Consider the following 24,505-nt stretch of genomic DNA (forward strand, 5'->3'; position numbering starts at 1 on the left):
GAAATCTCAAAGGCAAAACAGTGCACCACAAAAAGTAAGTCTATGTGAACACTGTTTTATATGTTCCACTATAAGCCTTTTTAGGACAATGTATCGAGAATATATTTTAAGATACGATTTGTATGCTAAAAAATAGCTAACACAAATTAGCAACAACACAAGAGCACAAGAAAAGTGAAATATCAGACACATAAGAATGAATGAGATTCCATCCTTTCCCCCTTCAAACAAAGAAGTGTCTCCATATGAGATCACGTATGCTCTCAGCTTGCTTCTTAACATTGTTGAGAAACCCTGCATGCTGGTAATAGTTGTATCTGACAGAGTATTGCCTGCCCAGCATCAATCAGCACACAAAGTGTTAGAGAACATCTATCAAATAAAGAGTAAGATATTTGCACCAGGAGTTTGTGGCGACCAAAAGAGGGCTAAAATGAGGGTGAATATTTGACTTTATTCATCAGGTGAACACAAACATGACTTCAGATGAATATTGATGTTTCTCTATGTCTGCTTCATGTGTAAATAGGCACGTATCAACATTAAAGGAGCTATATGTAAGAAATCTAAAGCAAATAGTCCTGAAATCCTCCTAATATGTCACAGAGACTAAGGAATAATGTTCATATAACATACTGATCTCACCAACAACAATAGTACAGCCAGAATATTCGCATTTAAAAAAAATTTTTACGGTCCGCAAATCATGTTTATGTTTTGAATTTGTGTTTTGGCCTGTTGCGCCACCCACCGCCGTCTACCAGTCACGCAGTCAGTAGAGTCTCAGCATCAGTTACAGTTACGACTGAGCTACAGCAGCACGGCAAGCAGCATTAGCAGTGTCCCGGTACATAGCATTAGCAGCCGGCTCCTCCTCAGCTGTATCCCGGCAGCAGCGTTAGCAGCAGAGAAGCCGGACTTGCTCGAACGGTCCGCTGGAAAACCGAAGATCAAGGACGCGGCGACGCGGCCCTGCCACGGCAGCCGCCCGTGGGCAAACAAATCAGTCTCCAGCGTGCCGCTGTCCAGCAACCTCGAATCTGTAGGGGAGGGGGGGCGGACATGACTCGCGGCAGTATTTTGAATTTGAGTGCAGTAACCGTTTTGGCCGCCTTTAACCAGTACCTTTATAAGGTGACAATATGTCACTGTATTGTTTATAAGCTTGTCCTAAAATGGCCAAAGAAGCCAATAATGCAGGTTTACATCCAAATGGCCAAAGAAGCCAATAATGCAGGTTTACATCCTATATATGTGTATGGCATGTATGCGGCATCGATTTTCATTTCAAAAAAAGAAAATACTTGAGTAAAGTGACCAGTTCCATAATATTTTCAGCGTTCATTCTGTACCTTGAAAACAGCGGCCAAATAAAAAATCACTGCACAGTTCATATAAGGGTGTCAAACATACATCCTGTGGGACACAACCAGCCTGTCAGAGGGTCCAGTCTGGCCCACTGGCTGACTTTGCACACCTAATATTGATGCATTTGTGAAGTAGAGGTGTCAGGTTAGACAGTGGGTAGCCTGCTTTATGTAAAATGCTGCTTCAGAGACTCTTCATCCTGACCACAATACACTTCTCTGAACAAACAATGAATACATATCATGGTCATATTCAAAGATATGTAACATTGTGCAGAAACGTTGTTAATCAGCAGCTTCAGTTCAAAAGAATCAGCATCAGACTTCTATCTTAAAACAATACTGGTGGGAGCCTGTTGATAAGTCACTGCTGAAACTTTAGGTTTGTAAATGCTTTGTAAGGCCGGGGATAACTTTTTTCTTTTTTAAAATTTTTTTAATTGTGTATGTTGTTTGTCTTGCTCTTATGGTGCTATGGACCTCTCCTTGAGATGTGTCTTTAATAAAGTATGAATTGAATTGAATTGAATAACTTAACCTGCTTCCTCAACAGCGTCCACTGTAGTTTGGTGTGATATGCCATTGTTAATACACAGGAGTAGAAATGTGTGGAAAAATGCATATGTAATGACAGTGAGCAGTAGCCTGACTGAATGTGGGGGAAACATACATATTATTTTTCTTCAGACATCTTGGGCTTCATCATCTTCAAAATTTGGAGGTGTTATTATGTATAGGTTATTCTGCAATGGTTTTACTGGTCCGGCTCACGTGAGATCAAAGTGGGATGTATGTGGCCCATGAACTAAAATTAGTTTGACACTCCTGCTTTAGTAGATCTTGTTGCAGTCCTGTGATTAGGAGGACATCACAGTATGGCACACACTATTTGACGGACAGGTAGGGTCATGGAATTGTAGATGTTCAAATCAAATTCAGAACCTTTTGTCCATTTTGACTTTAAAGCTGAAGTGACAAAGATCATGTGACTAAAAGCTATACTATAGGTACAGTCAACTGTTGTTTCCAAGATTAAAAATGAACTTTGAACCTTTGTTTTTAAGCCAATATAGATGAGAAGCCTTTACAGTTCCATGACTACAGGGCAAACTCCATCTGCTGATGAAGATCGTGTGATATAACTGAAAGCTCCAGAGCAGTTCCTATATTGACCTTGTGGTGACATGAAAGAAGATCATTTTGACTTGTTTAGAGGACTTTCTTAAATCAAGTGTAATCTTTCTGGAATCTAGTGCATCAATCTGTCACGTTATGTCTTCTGAAAAAATACTGACGCTCATTTCCAGAGTGTGTTTGAAAGAGGTTGAAATCCTCTAACAAGGACTCAATAATAGATGAAAGTGACTTGGGAAGATGAATCATTTTGCAGTGCACTGTCATCACCAGTGGGACTGCTGAGTGTTCACATGACGCAAAGGACCGACTCTGATGCCGACTTTGATTCTAACTCACCATCCACTGGTGCTCGTCTCCAGCTCTGGAGCCAGACGTCGTTTCTGAACCCTCTGTGGTCTCGTCGACTGAACTCAGAGACAGGCGGGCCGGAGAGGGCGGCACCCAGCCGTGAACTGGGAAGGAGGCTGGATTGGGCAAATGGATGAAAAGTGTAAGAGACGGGGAGGAAATAATGAGAGTTTAAATGGGGAACTAAATACCACCAAATCAAAATGGGGACAACATCAGACAGTGAATGAGAGAAAGCCACAAATCCCAGTCTAACAAGCCCATGAATTACACATCAGCCTCTTTCATTCAGCTTCGTCTCAGATCTCAGCCCCTCAGAGTGCTTGTCGATTGACTCCAACACTGTCATGTATTATTAATCTGATTCCAGTGGAGGGATTCAGCCCATGCTGCTACATCTGTAACTTATATCACAGTGAGAGGTCTGAGCTAAAAGAGGAGCTCAGGAAAGGCTCAGTTAACAGACTGTGGGAGGGGGGTTAAAAACAGGCCACACACAGCTGAAACTGGGTGCCTCTTCGATCCTGCAAATGGAAGGTGTCAATTTGGCTCTAATGGAAAGTAAACAGGCTGGAAGGGAGGCTGGAACAGGCCGGTAAACATCATCAGTACATATAATTTGGATCAGCTGCTGATGACAGCCGGGGCTTACAGGCTTATATCCCCACATGTACAGTCAAGGCTGGAGAGCCCCCTGCTGGCAGAGTTATGTACTACATAACACATTACTCTCTCATTGTCTAAGGCCTGTGCCATGCAGTGGAGTGGATCAGCTTGCAGCCATCTAGAGACTGAGAATGGATTCAAGTCGAGATTGTTTTTCAAACAGTTACCTCTGGATATGGATGGCTGGACTGCTAATGCATGAATCGTGGCCATCAAACAGATAACATCCTCCCTGTGGGTTACATGCAGCACCGATACAAACCCATTAGCTCCTACCCTCCTTTACTCCTTTAGACTTTATCAGCACATCTTTATATTTGATTAGAATCCATCACAGCAGCTTCATGGCAGATATAATCCCTGTCAACTCCATGGCAGCAAGGCCTGTGAGGACTTTACCACAGTGGACTGACACATTATTCAGCTCTTATTTCAGTGAGGTAATAGGGATTTAATGAGGTTAGTGCTTGAGGTATAACTGAGGACAGACTGAAAGTGGTGGGGACGTAATGTCTCCACAACGAGTGAATCATTTTATTGCCGTTATGGTTGAAACAAAACCCTTGAAAAAAAAAACAAAAAAAACGTTTAATCTAAAAGGCAACCCCAATACCAAAAAAGTTGGCACACTGTGTAAAACGTAAATAAAAACAGAATGCAATGATTTGAACATCCCTTTTGACCTACAACTGAATTGTTTTTTTTTCGATTAACATTTTTTACTGTTTTTCAATGCCACTACAACAACTTATTCATTGTTGACTTCATTACAATTCTCTATAAATAGATACATGAATGTCCGGGTTTTGTATTTCATGTAAAGAGGGACACTTATAGAGTCCGATGGCAGTCAGTACTAGTTACAAAAACAGACACACAAAAAAAAAGAGATAAAAAAAATAAATAAAATAAAAATAAAAAATAAATAAAAACAAGAAAAACAAACAAACAAAAATAAATAAATAAATAAATTTAAAAAAAAAAAAAAAAAAACCTCCATAAAAGTGATAAACTTATAAACAGGTGCAACAAAAGACAGGGGGCATTGCTGAATGCTCAAAAAACACCTGTTTCAATAATTCCACAGGTTAACTGGTATTATGGGTGGGTTTGAAAGGATGGCTCATAAGCAAGGATGATCACTTTGTGAGAAAATGTCCAACAGATTTAAACAACCTTTTTCAAATCACAGTTGCAAAGAATGTAGGGATTTCTCCACAGTCCACATTTCAAATTGTTTTTGGAAATCATGGATGTCGTGTCCTCGTGGCTTACGAGGAAAAGGACCATCCAGATTGTTACCAGCTTAAAGTTCAAAGCCAGCATCTGTGATGGTATGGGGATTTGTTAGTGCCCATAGCATCATGCATGGGTAACTTGAACATCTGTGAAGGCATCACCAATGCTGTAAGGTACATCTACAGTAGGTTTTGGAGCAACATATGCTGCCATCCGGACAATGTCTTTTTCAGGGACGTCCCTGCTTATTCTAGCAAGACAATGAGACACTGTGGCTTCATAGAAAAAGAGTGACGGTACCAGAATGGCCTGTCTGGAGTCCAGACCTGACTCCCATTGAAAATGTGTGGCGTGTTACGAAGCGCGAAGTACGACAGACTGTTGAGCAACACAAGTCAAATATCAAGCAAGAATAGGAAATAATTTCACTTTCAGAACTTCAACATTCATTGTCCTCAGTTTCCAAACACTTACTGAGTGATCTTAAAAGAAAGAATGATGTAACACGGTGGTAAACACGTTCCTGTCCCAACTTTTTTGGAATGTCTTGCAGGCATCAAATTCAGAATGAGTGTATATTTACAAAAAACAATAAAGTCTGAGCATTAAATATCTTGCATGTGTATTATATTCTATTGATATCAGTCAAAAAGGATTTACAAATCATTGCATTCTGTTTTTATTTATGTTTTGCACAACGTCCCAACTTTTTTGGAATAAGGGTTGCAAATACTCTATAGTTACAGGAAGTATAGAGAGGGCTAATTTTCAGCAGTAGTTTTGTCATGATGTTCTGGTTAATGCACAACTGCTTTCCTTCCAGGCCTCAAGGCAGAGGAGTTGGAAACTTTAAAAAGGGTGTTTAGGGTGCTAGCCGCTGTATCGATGATCTAAGCGCACTCAATTTAACTGTTTGTGGCAGCCTGGGTTTGACGTCACTTTATGGCCAAACTGTTTGTGAAATCAAAATCTAGTTCATTAATTCATAAATGAGGAGAGATGTACTGACTGTGGAAACCAGACTGCTCTGTATTATAACTGGCACTGTGTCTCCTTCTGTGGGAGGAGGATTAAAACTGCAGCGTGTGTGAATCATCTATCACAGAGGGCCAACAGTCTGCAGGTTTTCATTGCGAGCAAACACTACGGCAGCTGATCTCATTAATTATCTTTCTTTGAGCCAAATAGGAGGAACTAACCAACGGCATGAGCTGCAGCACTGTTTGATTGGGATTAACTAACTTCAGACTCCTGAATATGAATGAATCCTGGCTGAGAATAACTGTAAAGAAACAGAAGTAAAGATGTGTATGGCTACAGTATGTTAAATGTAGAGCAAATGAAAAACACAAAAACATGCTACAATCCAGCCCTGAAACAAAACATTGATTATAGTTAAAACACTTTTTTGCATGAGACATTTTGACTTGTCACAGTATGAGAGCACAGGTGTTACTGATAACCTTAATGTTGGTTCTGCTAAGTGTCGCAGTGAAACATGACGGTGTGACAGAGAGCTTCCTTTCAATGACATCTGGTGTTAGGCCATGAGCAAACTGTAACAACTGATGTTTGTTTGACTTTTTTGTGGCAGTAGTGCCACCATGTGTTCATTTACGATGCACTTAATATTTTTTTCCTCACAATTCGAGAAGTAAAATTCTTTCTCTTGAAATATTGGGGCTTTTCTATCATACCCTCCATTTGGAAGCTGAAAAAAATTGTGGCCCTCCTCATTGCATAAAGTGATAGCATTTTTTCAACCTCAATAATTAAGAGAGCCACCACAGACAAGAGATCTTTAGGCACCTATTCCAACTTTTAAAGTTTAGAGTCTATAGGGGCTTAGAACATTCCCAAATATGTCTCATAAGTTGTTGCAGCCACTTTTGGGTTGATACCATTTGTTACACAGATTTGCTGTTAAATTTAAGCATTTTTTACCACTTGAGAAGTGAGGAAAATGGTCAAAAAATCCCCTAAAATGCATGATTAAAAACAAGACCTTGAGAAGCACAACATAAAAAAAAACAATGCTGTGATTTGGTATCAAAAGCTTTTGACTTTTGGGGAATTACATTTTTTTCAGTGGCTGGATAGTAAGCACTTCTGTTCTGGAAACTGCTGAGAAAACTCCATTATTATCAATATACTTATGACAGTCATACAGCCTCTGAATGCCTGAGGTCTCTAAATTATTGTTGTGAAGTTTCATGAGGCTGTGATTGTCCTCGAGATCACAGTAGGTTATTCTATACAGTGATGTCAAGTTTAAAAAGAAATTGTCTCACTGCAATAAAATGGCTACTATGGGAACTACCATCACCACATATGAATAAAATTGGCCTCATAACTCCATAATAGTCTCAGCTTTCGAGTCATACCTAATTGATGCATTTCCAAAACTGATTAAGGACCCCAGTGTTAAAACGAATAGGTGAAAATAACACATGTATACTGTGTGCAAAAAAATAGCATACAGTAAGGTAGGCATGTTTGTAAAGGGGAGACTCTTAGGAATCAGTAGATTCCATTTGCATTCTGATATCTTGAGGTAAGATGTTAAGGAACCCTTTTAAAAATGGCTATGTCAGAGCGCTAAATGTAAAAATGAGCACGCCACAACCAGTAATGTCATCTGAGATCACTGGCAGTCGCGCAGGTCTTTCAGAGATAAGACTGGGGACACTAGTAACACAATGAGCCGAGGGGAATTTATCTAAATTCGACTATCCAGACCATCACCGGATTTTTCCTTTCAGAAGTTTTCACAAAATGAAACTTTCCCCAAAGTGCCAGATGTTTTACACACAAAAGCTGTCAGGCTCTCCTGCGACACTGAGAGTGACCTCAAGTGCATGATGAGCTTCATTATATCTTGAATTTGACTGACATGTTTGCTTAATGAGCATCACCGTTTTTTCTTTTTTTTACCCTGTCAAAAAATATCTATCTTGTACTGAACATGTTTTTTTTCTACATAAATCTATAATAACAATAATGAGAGCACTCATGTTGTTGTTCCCAAATGAATCAGTCATGGGTCTTCTTCACCGCAGACACTTTGACCTTTCATAGCAGGAGAAGCCCAGATGAATACTAACAATATGATGGCTGAAGCAGCATTTTATAACACCGTTAGTCATGCTTTTGTTTGACAGGAAAAATGTCTAGAGTGTAAAAGGTCTATTCAACTTTTTCTTCACTTTCTTATTTTCCCCTCTTAATGTGTTACTATGTAGAGACTGCTCGCACCTGAACAGATGTTCTGCAAACTTCTTCAGCAGTCCTTTGATAGATTTTGTCTCATCTTCACTGAGTTCTGTACATGGCATATTTGGATAACCATGAAAAAAATCATGTGTTTATGATATGTCAGATGATTTTCTCATAACTTATCTGATTGAAAGCAAAGCTGATTTGCTGCCTAACATCCATATTTCATTGTGAATTTCACTGTGAATCATTGTGCAGTAATTTAATTTAGATGACATGCACAGAGCTAGTCTATGCAATCTCACAAAACTCTCATGGGAACTGGCCCGCGCATGTTGCTATGGCAATATGATGCTTTAAAATGGACAAAGCTCAGTGTAGTTAGGGTGACTCACTCGTTGGTCATTAGTGGGGCCCCCTTGAATATGACATGATACATCTCAAGTTGCTCATCCTGATAAAATAAAACTGACTAAACTTGAAAATTATCCCGACGTCATAGGTATATAGACTTTGGAGCCTCTGTGGATGTACACACCGTAGTGTTTGTAAAAGTTTCCCACTACTGATATCTGGTTATACGGAGTCAAAAACCTCCATCTAATGAATGTGTGGAGCAATTAGACTCCAAAATCAGTTTCCTATTTTCAGTGCGCGATTTCTCTAATCTCTGTGATACTGAAGGAATTCCATGACCAGCTTTGATCTAAAAATTAAATCAGAGGGTGTTGTGTTTGTATATTTGCTCTCTATATAGAAGTAATCATTTATAAATTGAAGTATGAACTGTTACCACGGATGATCAGTCTGCTTCTACATACTGACCTCTGTGATAAGCAGGAGGCCCGGCACCGGTCAGCGTCCTGGAACGAGGCCTCTCACCCCTCAGCCTGACCGCCCCGACCAGCTGCCCCGACTCAGAGAGCGAAGGCAGCATCTCGGCACGGAGCATGGCCAGGTCGTGCTCTGAGAAGGAGCGATCTCTTTTCAGAGGTGTTGGGGAGCTCTCTGCCCTCCTCAGCTCCCCGTTGTCTGGGGACTCCTCCTCCTGGGTTGGAGAAGGAGAGGAAGGGTTAAGGAAGAGGGGAAGGGAAGAGGTGTTGTGGGTGGTGCTTTAGGTTGGCTCGACTGTTTTCAACATGGCGGCCAGGTCACAAACTTTCTCACTTTACACCTCAACAGTATACTTAAATATGTGTCTGAAAACATTTGAGGTGAGAAATGGGCAGAGCACATGACACTTTCATCACAGTTTACGAGCAGTGCTTGACGTGACTGACAGCTAATTTAGGGTCTCCTCCTTGCTCTGTTGGTTGTTGTCGCTTAGGCACGGTGGCTTCTTGTCATTGCCATTAGAAACACTACAAGGCGGCAGAAGAACATGATTTTTTTCATGGATTTTTGGTCTCATGCACTACTGTCAGGATGTAGTGACAGATTTAGCAAATACGACAAAAAGCTATTTTCATAAAAGTTACCACCTGTAGTTTTGAGTCAGATTTATTTAAGCCTCCTTCATGAGAACGAATATCTTAAAAACAAGCCTGGGTTAACTGGTAATCTTGGTTTATGAAACAGCCCTCTGGACTGACACTGAATTGCTGTCATTTAAGGGGTTTTCAGTCTCGCTCGGCTTTCTCACAGTTTCCATTTGGGGCCACACAATATGCAGACCGAGTCATAGAGATTTCATACATTGACCACAAGTACAGCAGTTTCCTAACTTAATAAAGTCCAGTTCTGCTTGGATTGCTAAGATAACAATTACCTTGGCAGTTACAAAAATGCAAAGCAGCTCTTAAAAGAAAAGTCAGGGTTACTGCAGTACTGCACACCCTCCAGTGATCATTTTACACCTTAATTCCTTTTCCTCTCCAACGGAAGGAGATAACGTCTATCTATTATTTAGCAGCTGTTTCTACAAGAAATATCTGCAGAACTTAAACTCCAATCTGCTTTAAATTGGTTCATTTGGGTAACACAACAAGAGAGGGGAAAAATACATTTTCCCAAGTTGTTGAGTCTTTGTGCAAAAAAAAGATTCATCTCAATCAGTGTTTCGCTTTCCACCCTCTGTGCTATTCTGAAACTGCGCAGAGGCATCTTAACCCACTTAAGCTGGGAAACAAAGCATGTTCTACTGTGAAAAGCACCAGTCAGCCCTAAGAGACGCCAACAATGATTCCAATTATTCAACCCCTCCCTGTCTGCCCTCACCTCAGATATGTTCATCTCCTCCATCTCAGCCAAAGTCGGAGCCTTGAGCAGGATACGAGGGCGGGACGGCTGCCGGGGGCCTGGCTCCGACACGGACAGGTCGATGCATGAAGTTGATTTGACGTTACAAGGACAAGTCTGAGCCAGGCAGGGCAGAGAGCCAAATGCTGAGTGAAGAGAAACCAGAAACACCTTCAGTGAACAAATAAGTCAGAAACAGTGAGATCAGAGGGCACTGACTCTGAGATGTACCCTGTGTAGCGGTTTAGCATCAATAACTTATGAACACACTCATTTTGAGTTAACACTCAAAAGTTAATACTGTAAACCAACAATATTGGAAGAGCTATGTTGCAGTGTCGGAACAGTTGCTGTGTAGCATTTTACTGACTTTACTGAATGTTGTTGTGAGTCATATTTGGAGGAAAATGTGTTGAATTGCTTTACAGCAAAAAGCAGAAAGAGTGTTCCCTTCTTACAGTACAAACATAATGTAAAGCTGCACTTATTATTAGATTTAGATTACCAATGGGTCAGTTGACTATGTTAGGCAAATGAGGTCACTCATCATCACAAATCCACAGAAAATTATCACCCCACTCAGTAGTTACTCTCAGCTCTACAAAGTTTTTAGCATCTTTCAGCTCATTGTTTTGGTTTTACAGTCCACAGCTACACTGTTCTGGTTCAGTCTCACCTTCCCAGCACCAAACAGCGGACAAAGTTAGCAGCTAATTGAAGAACATAGTTCGTCATATATTTCCCTCAGGAGCTGATGACGAGCAAAACAGAGGGAAAAAGAGAGTTATTATTGGATAACTGAAATTTTCCAGGTCACTTAATGCATCTTTAATCTTTCTGGCAAGGGGACTGATTTTACCATGGTTACTGTTGGGTTTTTTTCCTGCACAGATTATAAAACAACTGTCCCATTAGGTCAACCTACAAAACAGGTTGCAATTATCATATTAATAACAATACATTAATAGTATCAATGATAATTCAGACTAATAATTAATTTCCAGATATCTGTTCAGTCAGTGTGCTCTTTAGATGTGCAGTGTGAAAAGTCCTTTATCAGCGGCCCACACACTGAAATCAACTGACCTTGATCTGCAAATAGCCGGTCAATATTTATGAAATGCAACGCCACCTCCACATGTACTGTATCTCTAAATGGAAAAATACTCTTGTTACACACTACTGCTTACAGACTAGTATACAGTGCCTGATTGTAGTGTTACCCTCACAGGCTACAGTACAGAATGTACAGACTAGAGCATCAGCCCTAAAGTAATTATTTAGAAACATGGGTGGTCCGCTCACCTTCACTGTAACATTTGCTTTGTGAACAGCACAGCAAGAAGAACACTGAAAGTCATGCAAAGACTTTAAATAGAAAAACACACTGGCACAGGGAGAAGACGCAGCGACCAGACCTTAGCTTTTACTCCACTATCACCATACGTAATGCTTCTCCCCAGGCACCACCCAACTGTTTTTGATGTTAACAAATGTGTACAAACAGCAGTGGCACCTTGATAGAATTGCTGCTTCAACTAGCTTTTATACTTCAACAACATAACAAAATTACAGAAATTTAGTTATGGCTTTTGTTTTTTTGAGACTTTCTATGGCCCCATCTGGCCACCCCTATTAAAAGTTTCTGGCACCACTGACAGCCAATACACCATTTTAGACTATTTTATCTTTAGGTACTTTTGTGTCTGTCTAATGGAAACAAAACAAGGTCTGCTCTCAGTTCTACAAAGCACCACAGGACAATTGGAAAAAAAATACTTTTATCATAACCAAATAAAATGTTATGTTTAATAAAGACAAACATACATTTCTTCATATGGGTCTGCTCTGAGAACTTACATTTTTTATGTTTTGCATTTAGTTCTTAAATAGTGATGTGACCTGTGGTGGAGCTTCAATTTAGTTATAGCTGGGTAAAAAAAACAATGGTGAATGATTGTCCCCTTACGTCTGGAGCTAGGCAGGGATACAGGCCTGAGCTTTCTCTCCTGCTTGATCTCAGCCAGGACCTGGTCATGGAGGGACTGCTGCTGCGGTGGAGGAGGTGGAAGGCTGCGCTCTGAAACCTAATGAGGAGGAATAATTAGAACATATCCATACTTCTGGGCAATCTCAGATTAGAATTACTGCCTCATGGTTGTATTCCTCCACAAACCAGTCAAGCTGCAGTTACAGTTTACATCTATGTCTGTGAATATATGGATGCTTCATACACATCTATCCCCTCGGCAGCACAGATACAATCAGCACAGTTTCAATATGGAGACTTAAGATTAGTGTCACCAATTCAGTATCTGACCAAATGTCTCCCCTTCTGTTCCTGAGATATGGCTTTGAATTATGGCCAGACAAATGTTTTTGCAGAACGTTATGATGTCACAGTGAAGTTGACCTTTGACCTTTTGATTATAAAATGCAATAACTTCATCATTTCATCCCATCAGACATTTATGTGAAATTTTGTCATATTTAGTGTATGATTTCTTGAGTTATGGCCAAAAACGTGTTTTGGAAGGTCACAGTGACCTTGACCCTTGACCACCAGATTCTAATCAGTTCATCGTTGAGTCCAAGAGGATGTTCGTGCCAAATCTGAGGAAATTCCCTCCAGGCCTTTTTGAGATATCTTGTTCATGAGAATGAGACAAATGTAAAGTCACAGTGACTTTGACTTTGACTTGACTTTAAAGACGTATGGGCTGAGGGATATGTATATGTACATACAGGTATGGGTGAAAAAGGTGGCAAGATTTAAAGATATGATGTGACCACCCATTCAAAGTGTCTCAAATGTTTTTTGACTGGGTCAAACAATACAGTTATTATTATGGTAAAACCCCAGTAATACAGTTTGAATATAATTCGTTACAATGTAATGAAGCAACTATCACCATAGTCATGATATCAGTGATGAACACAGCTGACTCAATATATAAAATGCCTGATAACTGATGTAATACTGAAAACAAAAACTGCCAATTTGCAATTGGCACCCATTTTGAGAGATTGGCTCCTAGTACTTAGCCTTTGGTTGCCATAAATGGTAACCACTCTAACATAAAAAAAACAGGGACAGCAAACAACAATACATGCACCCCAAAATAAATTAATTTTGAATATTTTTTGCATTAGTGATATTTAAATATTGCTGTTAGTCAGAACTACTAGAACCAGACATCGCTGTATGTGCCTTGGTGTGTTTACTGGCATGAGCTCAGGCATCTGTTTTAGAGACAATGGTGAAGTAAATCAAGTTTCCATGGGAGAAGAAAGGACTGCGCTGATCAATTCACAAGCTTTGTAAGTGCAAAAAGAATTGAAGTCAATAAATTGATCAGTGTGTTCCAGTCCTTTCTTCTCCCTTGGAAAGTCTCTGTCCTTGAGTATCATGCTGTTGAATGATACACAGGGAACCCTGTTTCAACGAAGAAAATTAAGCTGTTTGACTGTTTAAAGTTCGACTAACCATCAACATCACAAACAAATGTGCAAACTGATTGAACTGATAAAGAACAAGATGAACCTTAAATAAAGAGATATGACCAGATATCTAATGTAATCAGATAAAACACAAACTACTAAGAGGGTTGCTTGGTTACTGTAATAAAGCTTTTAAACATTCTTTTATGTCACATTTTTCATTATTAAGCTGACGTATAACTGCATACTATCTTTATACTCAAAATATAAGGTGACTATGGGGCGCTGGTGGCTTGGTGGCGGAGCGGGCGCCCCATGTGCAGGGCTGTTGCCGCGGCGGCCCGGGTTCGAGTCCAGCCTGTGGCCCTTTGCTGCATGTCATCCCCCTCTCTCTCCCCCTTCATGCTCACCTGTCCTGTCCAATAAAGGCAAAATGGCCAAAAAAAATCTTTAAAAAAAATATATATAAGGTGACTAAAAATGGCAACCATATTTTCAGTTTTGGCAACCAACCTGGCAACCAACTGTATTTGTCTGTCAAACCATGTTAATCCTGTTTGCCAACAAATCAACCAAAAAACTAGACTTTTATCAATACAAGTATTCTTCTACCTGCCTGCTTACACTCAGGGTTTCAGGGTATACTGTAAATGAAAAAAAAAAATGCACACATGAACCCTTCTTCAAACTGCTGTGGTCAACTTCTATCAGAAGGTGAAACCCACTCACTGGTTTAAGTGGAGGTCTTGATCTGATGAAATCCAGTATCATTTCATGGGCATTCCTCTTCACTCTGGTAGGAATGTCACCATCCACCTGGGTAATACAAGAAACACCACACTAACTGTAGTACTGTGTCTGTACATCATACAGTGAGCAGTGTAGCAATGCTAAAAACTGTTAACATAACATTGACATATTATCTCCTGATAAAGTTTATATGGCAAACATGTTAGTATATTTACCATTGGCACATCCAGCATGCAGTCTCCTTTTAGCCCTATTTTGGTCTCCACAAATCCTTGAAATAAATATAGTGCTCTTCAGCTGCTAAATTCTATGTTCACCAGCTAGTTGCTAACTTTGGCATGTAGTGCTAAGCAGCCACAGTACAGTGGGTTTATCAGAGCTTTCTCACTGATAACAGCAGCCTAATAGGAGTTGATAAGAGTTGTTAGACTGAACCAAAACAGTTAAGTTGAGGCCGTAAAACAAGACAAGAAGCTTAAAGAAGCTGAGGTGAAGCTGAGGGGAACTGCAGAGTTGGCTGATGATTTTGGCTGCTGTGAGGACAGAAGGCCGAGAGAAATCTTCATTAATATTTGTGTTCTGAGGCTGAATTATGTATCTGCCCGTGGAGATGGCCTCAAGGTGATTGCCTCATGTATGCCTGCTACATAATGTTTTCTAACTATAACAAAGCCTTTACAGTACATGGTGCAGCGGACTGCCTGAAAAGAGGACAGTAGCTCCAAGGTCTTCGAATGACAAACAGGTGTTACAGTCTCACACAGTCTCACTCCTGTCTGCCCTCAGTGTCCTCGTGCCCCGTTTGAACAAAGTGAATTGAAGATTAAAGCATTTCTTGCTGGGTTTCACAGAGGAAAGAACAATCTCGAAATATTTCCTCTGCAACATCTTCAATTTCGCTGCTGTCAACAAGGTTTTGTATGCAACATTCAGAGTGTTAACGTAGCAGCAAATAAATGGTTTACTATGTAAAAATATAGCGGAGTAATGGTGTCCTGAGCAGAGATTAAAGTCACACCACCTCTGTGTGTGTTGTTATCCCAGCTTTTTCTTTGTTGTGGTAAGCCGGTCCTGCCGCATGTGTATATTAGTGCATGTGTGTATCCCACTCACTAGCTCATCGCTGATGCTTTGCACTGTACTCTGTGGTTACAGCTGACATTGGGACAGTGTTGTCACAGAAGCGCGTTGCCCACCCTCCAGTTACCCCCAACTGACACTGTTAGCTCTGTGAGCACTGTTGCTGATGTTTATAGCTGTTAATGGAGTTAGCACCATTAGCTGCTAGCCCCCAGCTCAGCCACCTCCATATTGAGAACTGTGTCCACACAACTCATAGGCTTTGAATTTCGCCTCTAGCCCCTTTAAGACCTCTCCTGACATTTCAACTGCTGTAAAGTGCTTACTCTACAACTGACGTTTCAGCTGCTTTCAGCATTTACAAGTCAATTAACCTAGAGAAGATTTTCTACAAACAATTAACTGTCCACATGAGCCAATGTGATATTTTTGGAAAGTTCCAGTCTGGCTTTCCAGAAGAACACAGCACTGACGCTGCTATACTTAGGGTGATCACTGATCTCCTCCTTGCTGCTGATGCTGGGGAAGGGTCTGGCTTGATCCTACTTGACTTAAGTTCTGCTTTTGATAGAGTGGATCACAGTACCTTAATTAGCCATCTAAAAGACAATGAAAAAAATTACAGACACTGGTCTGAAATGGTTCATCTCCATTATGCACCATGGAGCACCCCAAGGCTCTGTCCTGGGTCCTCTTCTGTTCTGTATGTAAATGTTTCCTCTGGGCAGATTATTTCGCAATCATAAAATCTCTTTTCATTGTTATGCCAGTGACACTCAACTCTATGTCTATATAACCAGGATACCCCAATAAAGAAAAATCTGAAATTGTATTGTTTTGGGGCTATTAGACACTTCCGTATTCAATGATAAGTGCCAGAACTTGGTGCCCTCTGTTCAGTCCAATGCTGGAAATCTAGGAGTTATCTTTGATTCCAATTAAACTTTCAACAAGATGTCAATTTAGGGAGTTAAGTCCTGCTTTTTTCAACATCTAATGGTCTAACATTCTCTGACTTGAAGAAAGTTATTCATGTCTTTATTTATTTTCTCTTGAAATTCACCGCTCTTTACCTGCCTAAACACTAAAGTACGCAGATTGTACAGAATGCTGCAGCGAGACTGTTAACTGGATCAAACAAAAGAGATTGCATAACCCCCATCCCCAACCTTGCATTGATTGATTGATTTTAACCATTACATTTAAAGCACTGGCCTAACACCAGCATACAGTACATATGTGAATTTATATGCCCCTATCTACCTGCACGCAATCTCAGATTGTTTGACAAAAATCTACAAACGGTCCCTCGATCTACACTTAAGACTAGAGCTGTCAGGGCCTTAAAACTCTAGAGCAGTCTCTCAGTAGAAATCTGTCTTGCAACCTTATTCTTTTAAATCAAAACCAATCAGCACTTGGTGGTTCATATAATCTGTGAAACATTCTGTAACACAGTTTTAAAAGATGCTATATAAATAAAGTTATTATTATTACCGGGTTTACAGTGCAGACACTTCCATTATCTCTGTCACTTAATCTACAACTGAAATTGAAATTGTTTTAATTGTTTATAATTCAACTGCTTTTATCTCTTACTCTTCGACTGACATGTCATCTGCTTTCAGTGTTTACTAATCAGCTGACAATTTCAACTGCTTTCATGGCACAGATGTTTTAACTGCTTTCATATCTTCATATTTACATCATATCTAATGCTTGGCTTGATTATTTTAAACTAAGTTTTGTCTCTCACCATGACTTTGCGTAGCTGGAACTTGCGAGCTCGTATGTCCTGCATCAGCATCTCGAATGGTGTGAGGCTGAACTCGGTGGGCAGCAGGTTGAACGGCTGCTCCTGCACCTTCTTCAGCTTCACTCCCTGTCTGAGCTCCTTCATCAGCTGAACCCACAGACGTGCCTAGGATGGAAACAACAGCACACACATCTGCATGCGTCAACACGACAACACTGCCTTCTTCAGTCAAACACACTGTTGTATTGTCCTCCCTGTCATGCTGCGCCCTTGCTCGTTTCGTCTCACCCAGTCTCTATGCTTCAATGCGTCCAGCTCTGCGGTAGACCTGTCTTCCAGCGTTTCCTCTGTTGTGATCTTCCTCAGCATCTGTGCAACAAATAGTGACAATGGTAACATTTTAAACACTGTTTTTTTCAGCCATAGGTGCAAAATACAAGATCTGAAGAGGATGTACTCAGTAACTTAAAATAGTAATTATAATTCTGCACGTAGTGGCATTAACCCGATTCACTCAGCATATGACATTATTTTTCAGTAAAAAACAAAAACAAAAGTGGACCCAAAGTGTCAATTATAATCCAAATGGAAAACCATGTGCACACACACACCTACGGCAAGTACAGCGGGTCAAAGTTTAAGCAGGAAATTGGTCTGTGAGCTGTTTACGGACAATTTGAGTAATGATTTTTCTCTTCAACTTTGTATCTCTTCCCAGCAAGTTTGGCTGCCCTTTATATCTACGACCATATTCCATAACTATATGATTTGTTCTGTAAACACCAAAGTAATTGCCGAAATCTTGGAGCATGGCAACATTGCTAAAAGAAGGTCTCAAGGGGCAACAACCACGAGGACAGATGATCGGACAGGTTGTAAACAAGTGGCAACCTCTGGGGCTGGTAGCTGGGGGTTGTAGACGAATAAACTGGGCGATACAGATTTAACAGGCTGCAGGGGTGCCCGTGGACGGGAATATGTTTTTGGCAGACAATCACTTTTTGGCACGACACTGGCAAGTGCCACCTGTTTCCAAAAGTTAGGTATCTAGCAGGCTAGGTCTTAAGGGAGTTAGCTAACTAAGGTAAGATGGAATTTGAACTGTAACATTAGCTAAGCTAGTTAACATCATTGGAAAGTGACATTGTTGAAGCCCTTATCAGGGACTGTGCCATGCTGTGAGTAAAGCCAGGAGGAAGACTTTTTAGAGGTAGGAATGGACTTCAATTGCATGTGTATGACTTTTGTTTTTGGACACTGGTGCTCCCTTTTATTGTGTCCATTTAAACTTTGTGGAACTTATAAAGCAAAGGGCTCACCTTCATGTATGTATGTATGTATTTGTGTGTATAAGTGTCCATATGTGTGCATTATGTGTAAGAGAGATGAATACTGGCCTAAAGTTAGTCGCCTTGTACTTTTTGTTGATGCAGTTTCTGCAATGAACATGTTTGCTTCACTATGATCTTACAATAATTATTTGACTTGTATTTGTATAAAATTAAACTGCAGTCATGAGTGATTATCAATATATTAAGTGTGGCTGGTGTTTGTGCAGTTTGGACATTCAGAATTTTCAATTCTTGGACCACTACTATTCAACCTCTGTATGCTCCCACTCACACGTTATACAGAAACACAACATAAATTACCATAATTATGCATGATGATTCACAACTCTACATATCCCTATCTCCTGATGACCTAGATCCCATACATTCCCTAACTCAGTGTATTGAAGATATTAATCTATGGATGTCAGAGAATTTTTTAGAACTGAACAAAGACAAAACAGAAATACTCATCTTTGGTGCAAAGGCTCAGAGACAGAGAATTGCAGCTCATCTCAATTCTCTGTCTCTGAAGAGCAAAAGTGAAACTAGAAATCTGGGTGTGATCATAGACAGTGATCTAAATTTTAAGAGCCACATCAATTATCTCACAAGATCAGCCTTTTACCATCTAAAAAACATCTCCAAACTAAGGGGCTTTCTATCAAAATCAGACTCTGAGAAATTAATCCATGCTTTTATAACAAGCAGACTAGATTACTGTAATAGTCTATTCACCAGCCTCCCAAAATCCGCTGTGCAGCGACTACAGTTAATTCAAAATGCAGCTGTACGCATTCTCACCAAAACTAAAAAGTCTAAACACATTACACCTGTTCTTAGATCCCTGCATTGACTACCTGTCAAAACCAGAATCGATTTTAAAATTTTATTAATAGTATACAAAGCTCTACATGGCCTTGCACCTCAGTATATAAAAGACATGCTGATTGGATACAAAATAGCAAGAACTCTAAGGTCCACAGGCATTGGTCTTTTAACCATCCCACGTACTAACTCTAAAGCAGGAGATGCTGCCTTTTGCACTTATGCCCCAAGAAGATGGAACCCCCTGCCTGAAGACCTGAGAAAGGCCCCCACACTGAACACCTTTAAAAGCAGGTTAAAAACCTTACTTTTATGTAACTTTTTATATGCTTACCTATGGTTAAATTCCTTGTGTGTGTGTGTGTGTGTGTGTGTGTGTGTGTGTATACAATAGTTGAGTCCTGATGGTGCCTGGGGGAAGCCGTGGTTAGGCCTGAAGCAAACACACATGTTTCAGTGAGAGGAAAGTCAGGGTATCTATAATACATTTGGTGAATACAATATCATTATTACTGATGGAAGTAATGGCCAAACTATAAATAAGACCCAAGTTGTCATAAAGGAATGAATCCTCAGTCTGCTTAACCCAAATGACTCCATACCTGACTTACTGTGGAGCGTTCAAATTATTGTTGCATTGTTAAAGAACAGATAAACAGCATACATTTTAATCAAACTATGACTCTCTACTGGACTTTTTATGCAGCATCTAGATATCCGTCTGCTAAATGAGACAGAGCGTACCACCTGTACATGTATAAACAGTTTAACAAGGGTAAACCACTGCAGTGACACAACAGGAGTCTAGATTCGAAGCTGAGCACTTAAATAACTTAAAATACTGTGGAGGTGGCATCTTCAGATGTTTAGTCTCTGCTCTGTAGCATGTAAACAAGAATATTAATCGAGCTGGGCTTTAAGCATTTTGTATTCAAAGAGTGCACACACAGAGCGAGGTGCAGACCACTGAAGGCAGGAGCAGTGAAAGTCCACGGCTGAAAAGCAGGTCATGCATCCGTTCTCCTCCATTTATTCTCTACATGTCTTCAGCTACATTATTTCACAAGCAAACAGGTGTTCTATTGAAAAGACAACTTAATGTACCTCCTTAGCATCTCTGATCTTGATGAGGAAGGTCTGTAGCTCCAGAGTCTCTACAAACAGAGCCCTGCAGACAGCCTGGTAGTGCTCCGGAGCCAAGCTCGGGTTAGCCAGCCGAGACGCACACAGCGCCATCACTTGGCGGAATGTACACACCGGCCTTATTGCTCCCTCCTGCTCCTCCTCCTCTTCCTCCTCCTCCTCCTCCTCTTCCTGGCCGCTGTACCCCTCATCTTTAGTACCGTTCCCAGCGGTGCTGTCACCCTCTCCAACCTGCTCCCCCCCAGCCATGCGTTCAATGAGGCTCTCCAGCTGGGGGGTGAGCTCCCGCTCCTCGCTGTCATCCAGTCCCCAGTCCAGAGCTCGGTAGATGGCCACACCCAGCGACTGGACCAGCTGAAGGATGAATGAGGAGATACAACAGGGCAATAGTAAACAGTTTGTTCTTTACCAAAACATCACCAACACCAAGTTTGTCATGATCCTGCCAAACACCTAGACAGATGCAAACTAATGTACTCAAACAGAACATTTAGTCTCACATTAAAGACTCTTTATGGTGCGTCTGATTGATCAAGACGAACAATCATGTGAGACCATGTTGAAGGGCCTTTCATACACATACATAGCAGTGCTGGCAGTAGCTGACAGAAATTGTTCTCTAAACCATCCAGCTCTCATGTAGGGATGAGAATCGATAAGATTTTGTTGATACGTGTGCCACTATCAATTCTGTTTGTTGGCCTTGTTCTTTATTGATTCCTAATCAATCTTCTGTGTGGAAAAAAAGTGGGCCTACACACGTTTTCAGCACCAGTGCAACTGTTTTCTTATATCTGAGTCTGAACACAGAGTAGCTGCGAGGCGCTGTTGTTATTAGAACAGGATATTTACCCTCGGTTACGGATGTGCTGCTTGGTTGGGAAGAAGTGGCACACGTGCAGGGAGTGTCAAATACATGGCATATCTGATCTCTAAGCCCATGTTGCGTAGAAGATGTTTGAGCATATGGCTGGTATTTCCACATGTATTTGTCATTTTACAGACATTACAAGTAGCACTGTTGTCATCTCTGTCTTGTTGCAAGTTTCCAGCAGCACAGACACATAAGTCTGACACCATTGTTTAGTAATGCGCAAATGTCAGCATCCATAAAAGGAACTGATAAGCTTGTGGCCGTATGATTTCAATAGTTTTGACTATTTGTACCCAGTACTCAACTGGATCCAGTTCTCTATTCCCATCCCTACTTGTATCCTTAACAGTAAGCATCCAACGATCGATATCTAAGACAAAACCTACAGTACAGTACAGTGGAGACGGCTTACAGTGATCACAGATACAGTGAACAACAGCTTATATGATCAAAAAGCTTAGGACACAATAAATAATTCACTTATAGTGGGTTAATCAAGTAGTCTAATTCAAGTGTTCATATAGGGTCTTTTCATACATGACAACTTACAGAAAAATTTATTTTTTCTAACTTTACTCCAATGACACTTTGCCCTGCAGGAACTCATCTACTTCCAGCTGGCCCCCTGAGGCTAGTGCTGCTCGAAGCTTATGCAGCAGCCAAACTTGGTTGTTCTCACGCTACCTTGTGTAGACTGGTCAAACAATGAGAAACAATAACAGCTGCTAGTGACAGAGACAGAAAACAAATAAGCACTGTGAAAGCACCTGTGGTTGAAGCCCTGATAATGCCGGTCACATAATGACTGTTTGAAACAGTCAATTAAATCCAGTAATAAGCAACGCTGTCCCATTTAATTACATAATGTAATAAACACACAAATGTCAATGAGATAGTCATTTGCATTGACAAATAAAGAATAAAAACTTGATTATAATAATCATCCTTCTTTAGTCTTTAGTGATCAATTTGACCAGCACAGACAAGATCACTATGAGCAGTTTCCACTGTATAAAATGTCAAAACATTGTTCCATGTTTAAAAATAAGGGTGAAATTAATTTAATAATGTGTAAAATCTAGTTTATGTCACCTGGGAAAACCTTTTGTGACAAATAAAGGTCTTGTAATAACTGATATGTAATTAATTTCCATAATAAAAAGCATTTTACTGCCACCATTGAAACAGTGAGGTGCTCTGTGTCTGCCTTCTTTCTTTCTCACCTGGTGCTCTGCAGCAGGCGGAGCAGGAGGCCCATCTGTGTCATCTGAGGAGACAAAGGAGGAAACACAAAACATTTTATATAAAGAACAATACTGGGTGATTTTTTTAAATCAACATTTTGCTTTTTATTCCACTCTTTCTACATCTGACATGTCTGCCAAAACTCTGAGATTAATTCATTTTTGTCCATTTCTGATCAACGTAGAAAAAAACAAACTTGTATCAACTTCAATTGATACTTTTTGGTGTGTTTTTATAATCACAAAACATAATGCCAGTGCAGATATAAAATACTGTTCAAAGGTTTTAAGTGTCTTTGATGCTTTAAGGTTGTAGAAAGTCACCTTGACAAATAAATGTTATTTTGTATAAAGAGTTTATTTTGTAGATGAAGACAAAAAACCTGTAAAATGGTTTAACCAGAATAAGAATTACTAAGAATAAGAAAAGTTGTCAGTCACTGTTAAGAGAAACCAGAAGCTTTGTATCAAAATGTGTGCAGATTTAAAGAGGAACAGGTCCCTGCACTACGAGCTGGAATTAACAGGCAGCGTGTTGGAAATGGATCAGGGAATATCAGCTGAACATACTGTGGACTGATGAATCACAGGTAAACCTGTTCAATCTAACCACCAGCAGACTGCAGAGAGCCCAAAGAAAAACAGCTTCTCAAATTAATTAAAGCTTAATTGCGCCGTTGTGCTCGAGAGTCACCCAACGTTTCTTTGGACTTAAAAACAAATTCAAAATCACAGTTCTAGACGTATTCTCCCCTGTCATCCAACACTGTGGGGACGTTGACTAAACAGAAATATTAATCGTTTCATTTTCCCTTTGGGGCCAAAACCATTTCAAATGTAAATAAAACATTTGGTGTCTGAATCATACTGTTTTTATCTGTTCAAATACTTATCACTGAAGTTAAGAAGAAAAACAACAAACAACAAACAACATGTAACAGCTGATTCCAAGTTTTCATACAGTACAGTGCTGTACAGTATGAAGACATAAAAGTCACAAAGAAAAAAAGTGTAACAATAACTTAAACATCTCTGAATCATAACAAGAAAGAAGTTTCTATATTAAGAGTGAATTAAAAAGAGATACCCTACTACTATCATGACAAGTGGTTATATATTCTCTTCCCAGTTCTGCCAGATGACGTTTATATTGTTTTTCTCACTGCATTTTTTCATATTGTGGAAGTTTATTAGAAACTTAACTTCTGTTAAACTGGGAACAAATATGTTCTTTTGTTGATACCAAATCTTTCTGCAGGGGATTGCTCTAATAACTAACCATTAATCACCAATTCTTTCTCTATGTTTTGTTGAGGGTTTTTACTTTTTATGAAATATGGGGCAAGCTGAAACTGTCTGTTTAGTCTTCATAACTTTCTGGTTTTTTAAGTGACTGGATTTTTTTTCCGGTGACCACACAACATGTATGTATCTATTTGTGTGTACATGTCAGGTTTTGGGATACTGAGCTGGTCTCATCTTATTGTTTCCATATTTTTTCCAGTAGAAGTTGAATTTCTTATCCTCTGAATGCAGAGTAATGATGTGAGTCATATCAAATGTTTTAGATGTGACTGTTCCGTTTAACTAGCAGTGTTGGGAAATTATTTGAAATGTAATAGGTTACAGGTTACTAGTTACACTGTTAAAAATGTAATTAGTAATGTAACTATTTTAACTTAGGCTGACCAAACGTCCTCTTTTGCCCGGACATGTCCACTTTTCACGTCCCGTCCGGGGCGTCCGGGGGCTTTTTATAAACTGATGATAATGTCCGGTTTTCCGTGTGTTTGTGTGTGTGTGTTAGAGTGCGGCATGGGCAGCATATTTCTGTCCGAACCCGAACC

The 24,505-nt window shown here is 40.1% G+C and overlaps 1 protein-coding gene across 1 annotated transcript in view; it reads right to left on the reverse strand.

The window, feature by feature from the left end:
* Positions 1-24,505, reverse strand: part of spire2 (spire-type actin nucleation factor 2) — a 46,801-nt gene that overhangs the window by 9,316 nt on the left and 12,980 nt on the right. Inside the window, exons 2-10 of the mRNA XM_050074113.1 lie at positions 22,638-22,681; positions 20,502-20,894; positions 17,527-17,607; positions 17,239-17,403; positions 14,382-14,468; positions 12,181-12,298; positions 10,191-10,357; positions 8,799-9,021; positions 2,841-2,968 (exon numbers count right to left, since the gene is read on the reverse strand). Of these exons, the coding sequence (XP_049930070.1) occupies positions 2,841-2,968; positions 8,799-9,021; positions 10,191-10,357; positions 12,181-12,298; positions 14,382-14,468; positions 17,239-17,403; positions 17,527-17,607; positions 20,502-20,894; positions 22,638-22,681 (1,406 nt within the window). The remainder of the gene's footprint in view (positions 1-2,840; positions 2,969-8,798; positions 9,022-10,190; positions 10,358-12,180; positions 12,299-14,381; positions 14,469-17,238; positions 17,404-17,526; positions 17,608-20,501; positions 20,895-22,637; positions 22,682-24,505) is intronic.

This window comes from Epinephelus moara, chromosome 20 (assembly GCF_006386435.1).
Source record: "Epinephelus moara isolate mb chromosome 20, YSFRI_EMoa_1.0, whole genome shotgun sequence".
Taxonomy (NCBI): Eukaryota; Metazoa; Chordata; class Actinopteri; order Perciformes; family Serranidae; genus Epinephelus; species Epinephelus moara.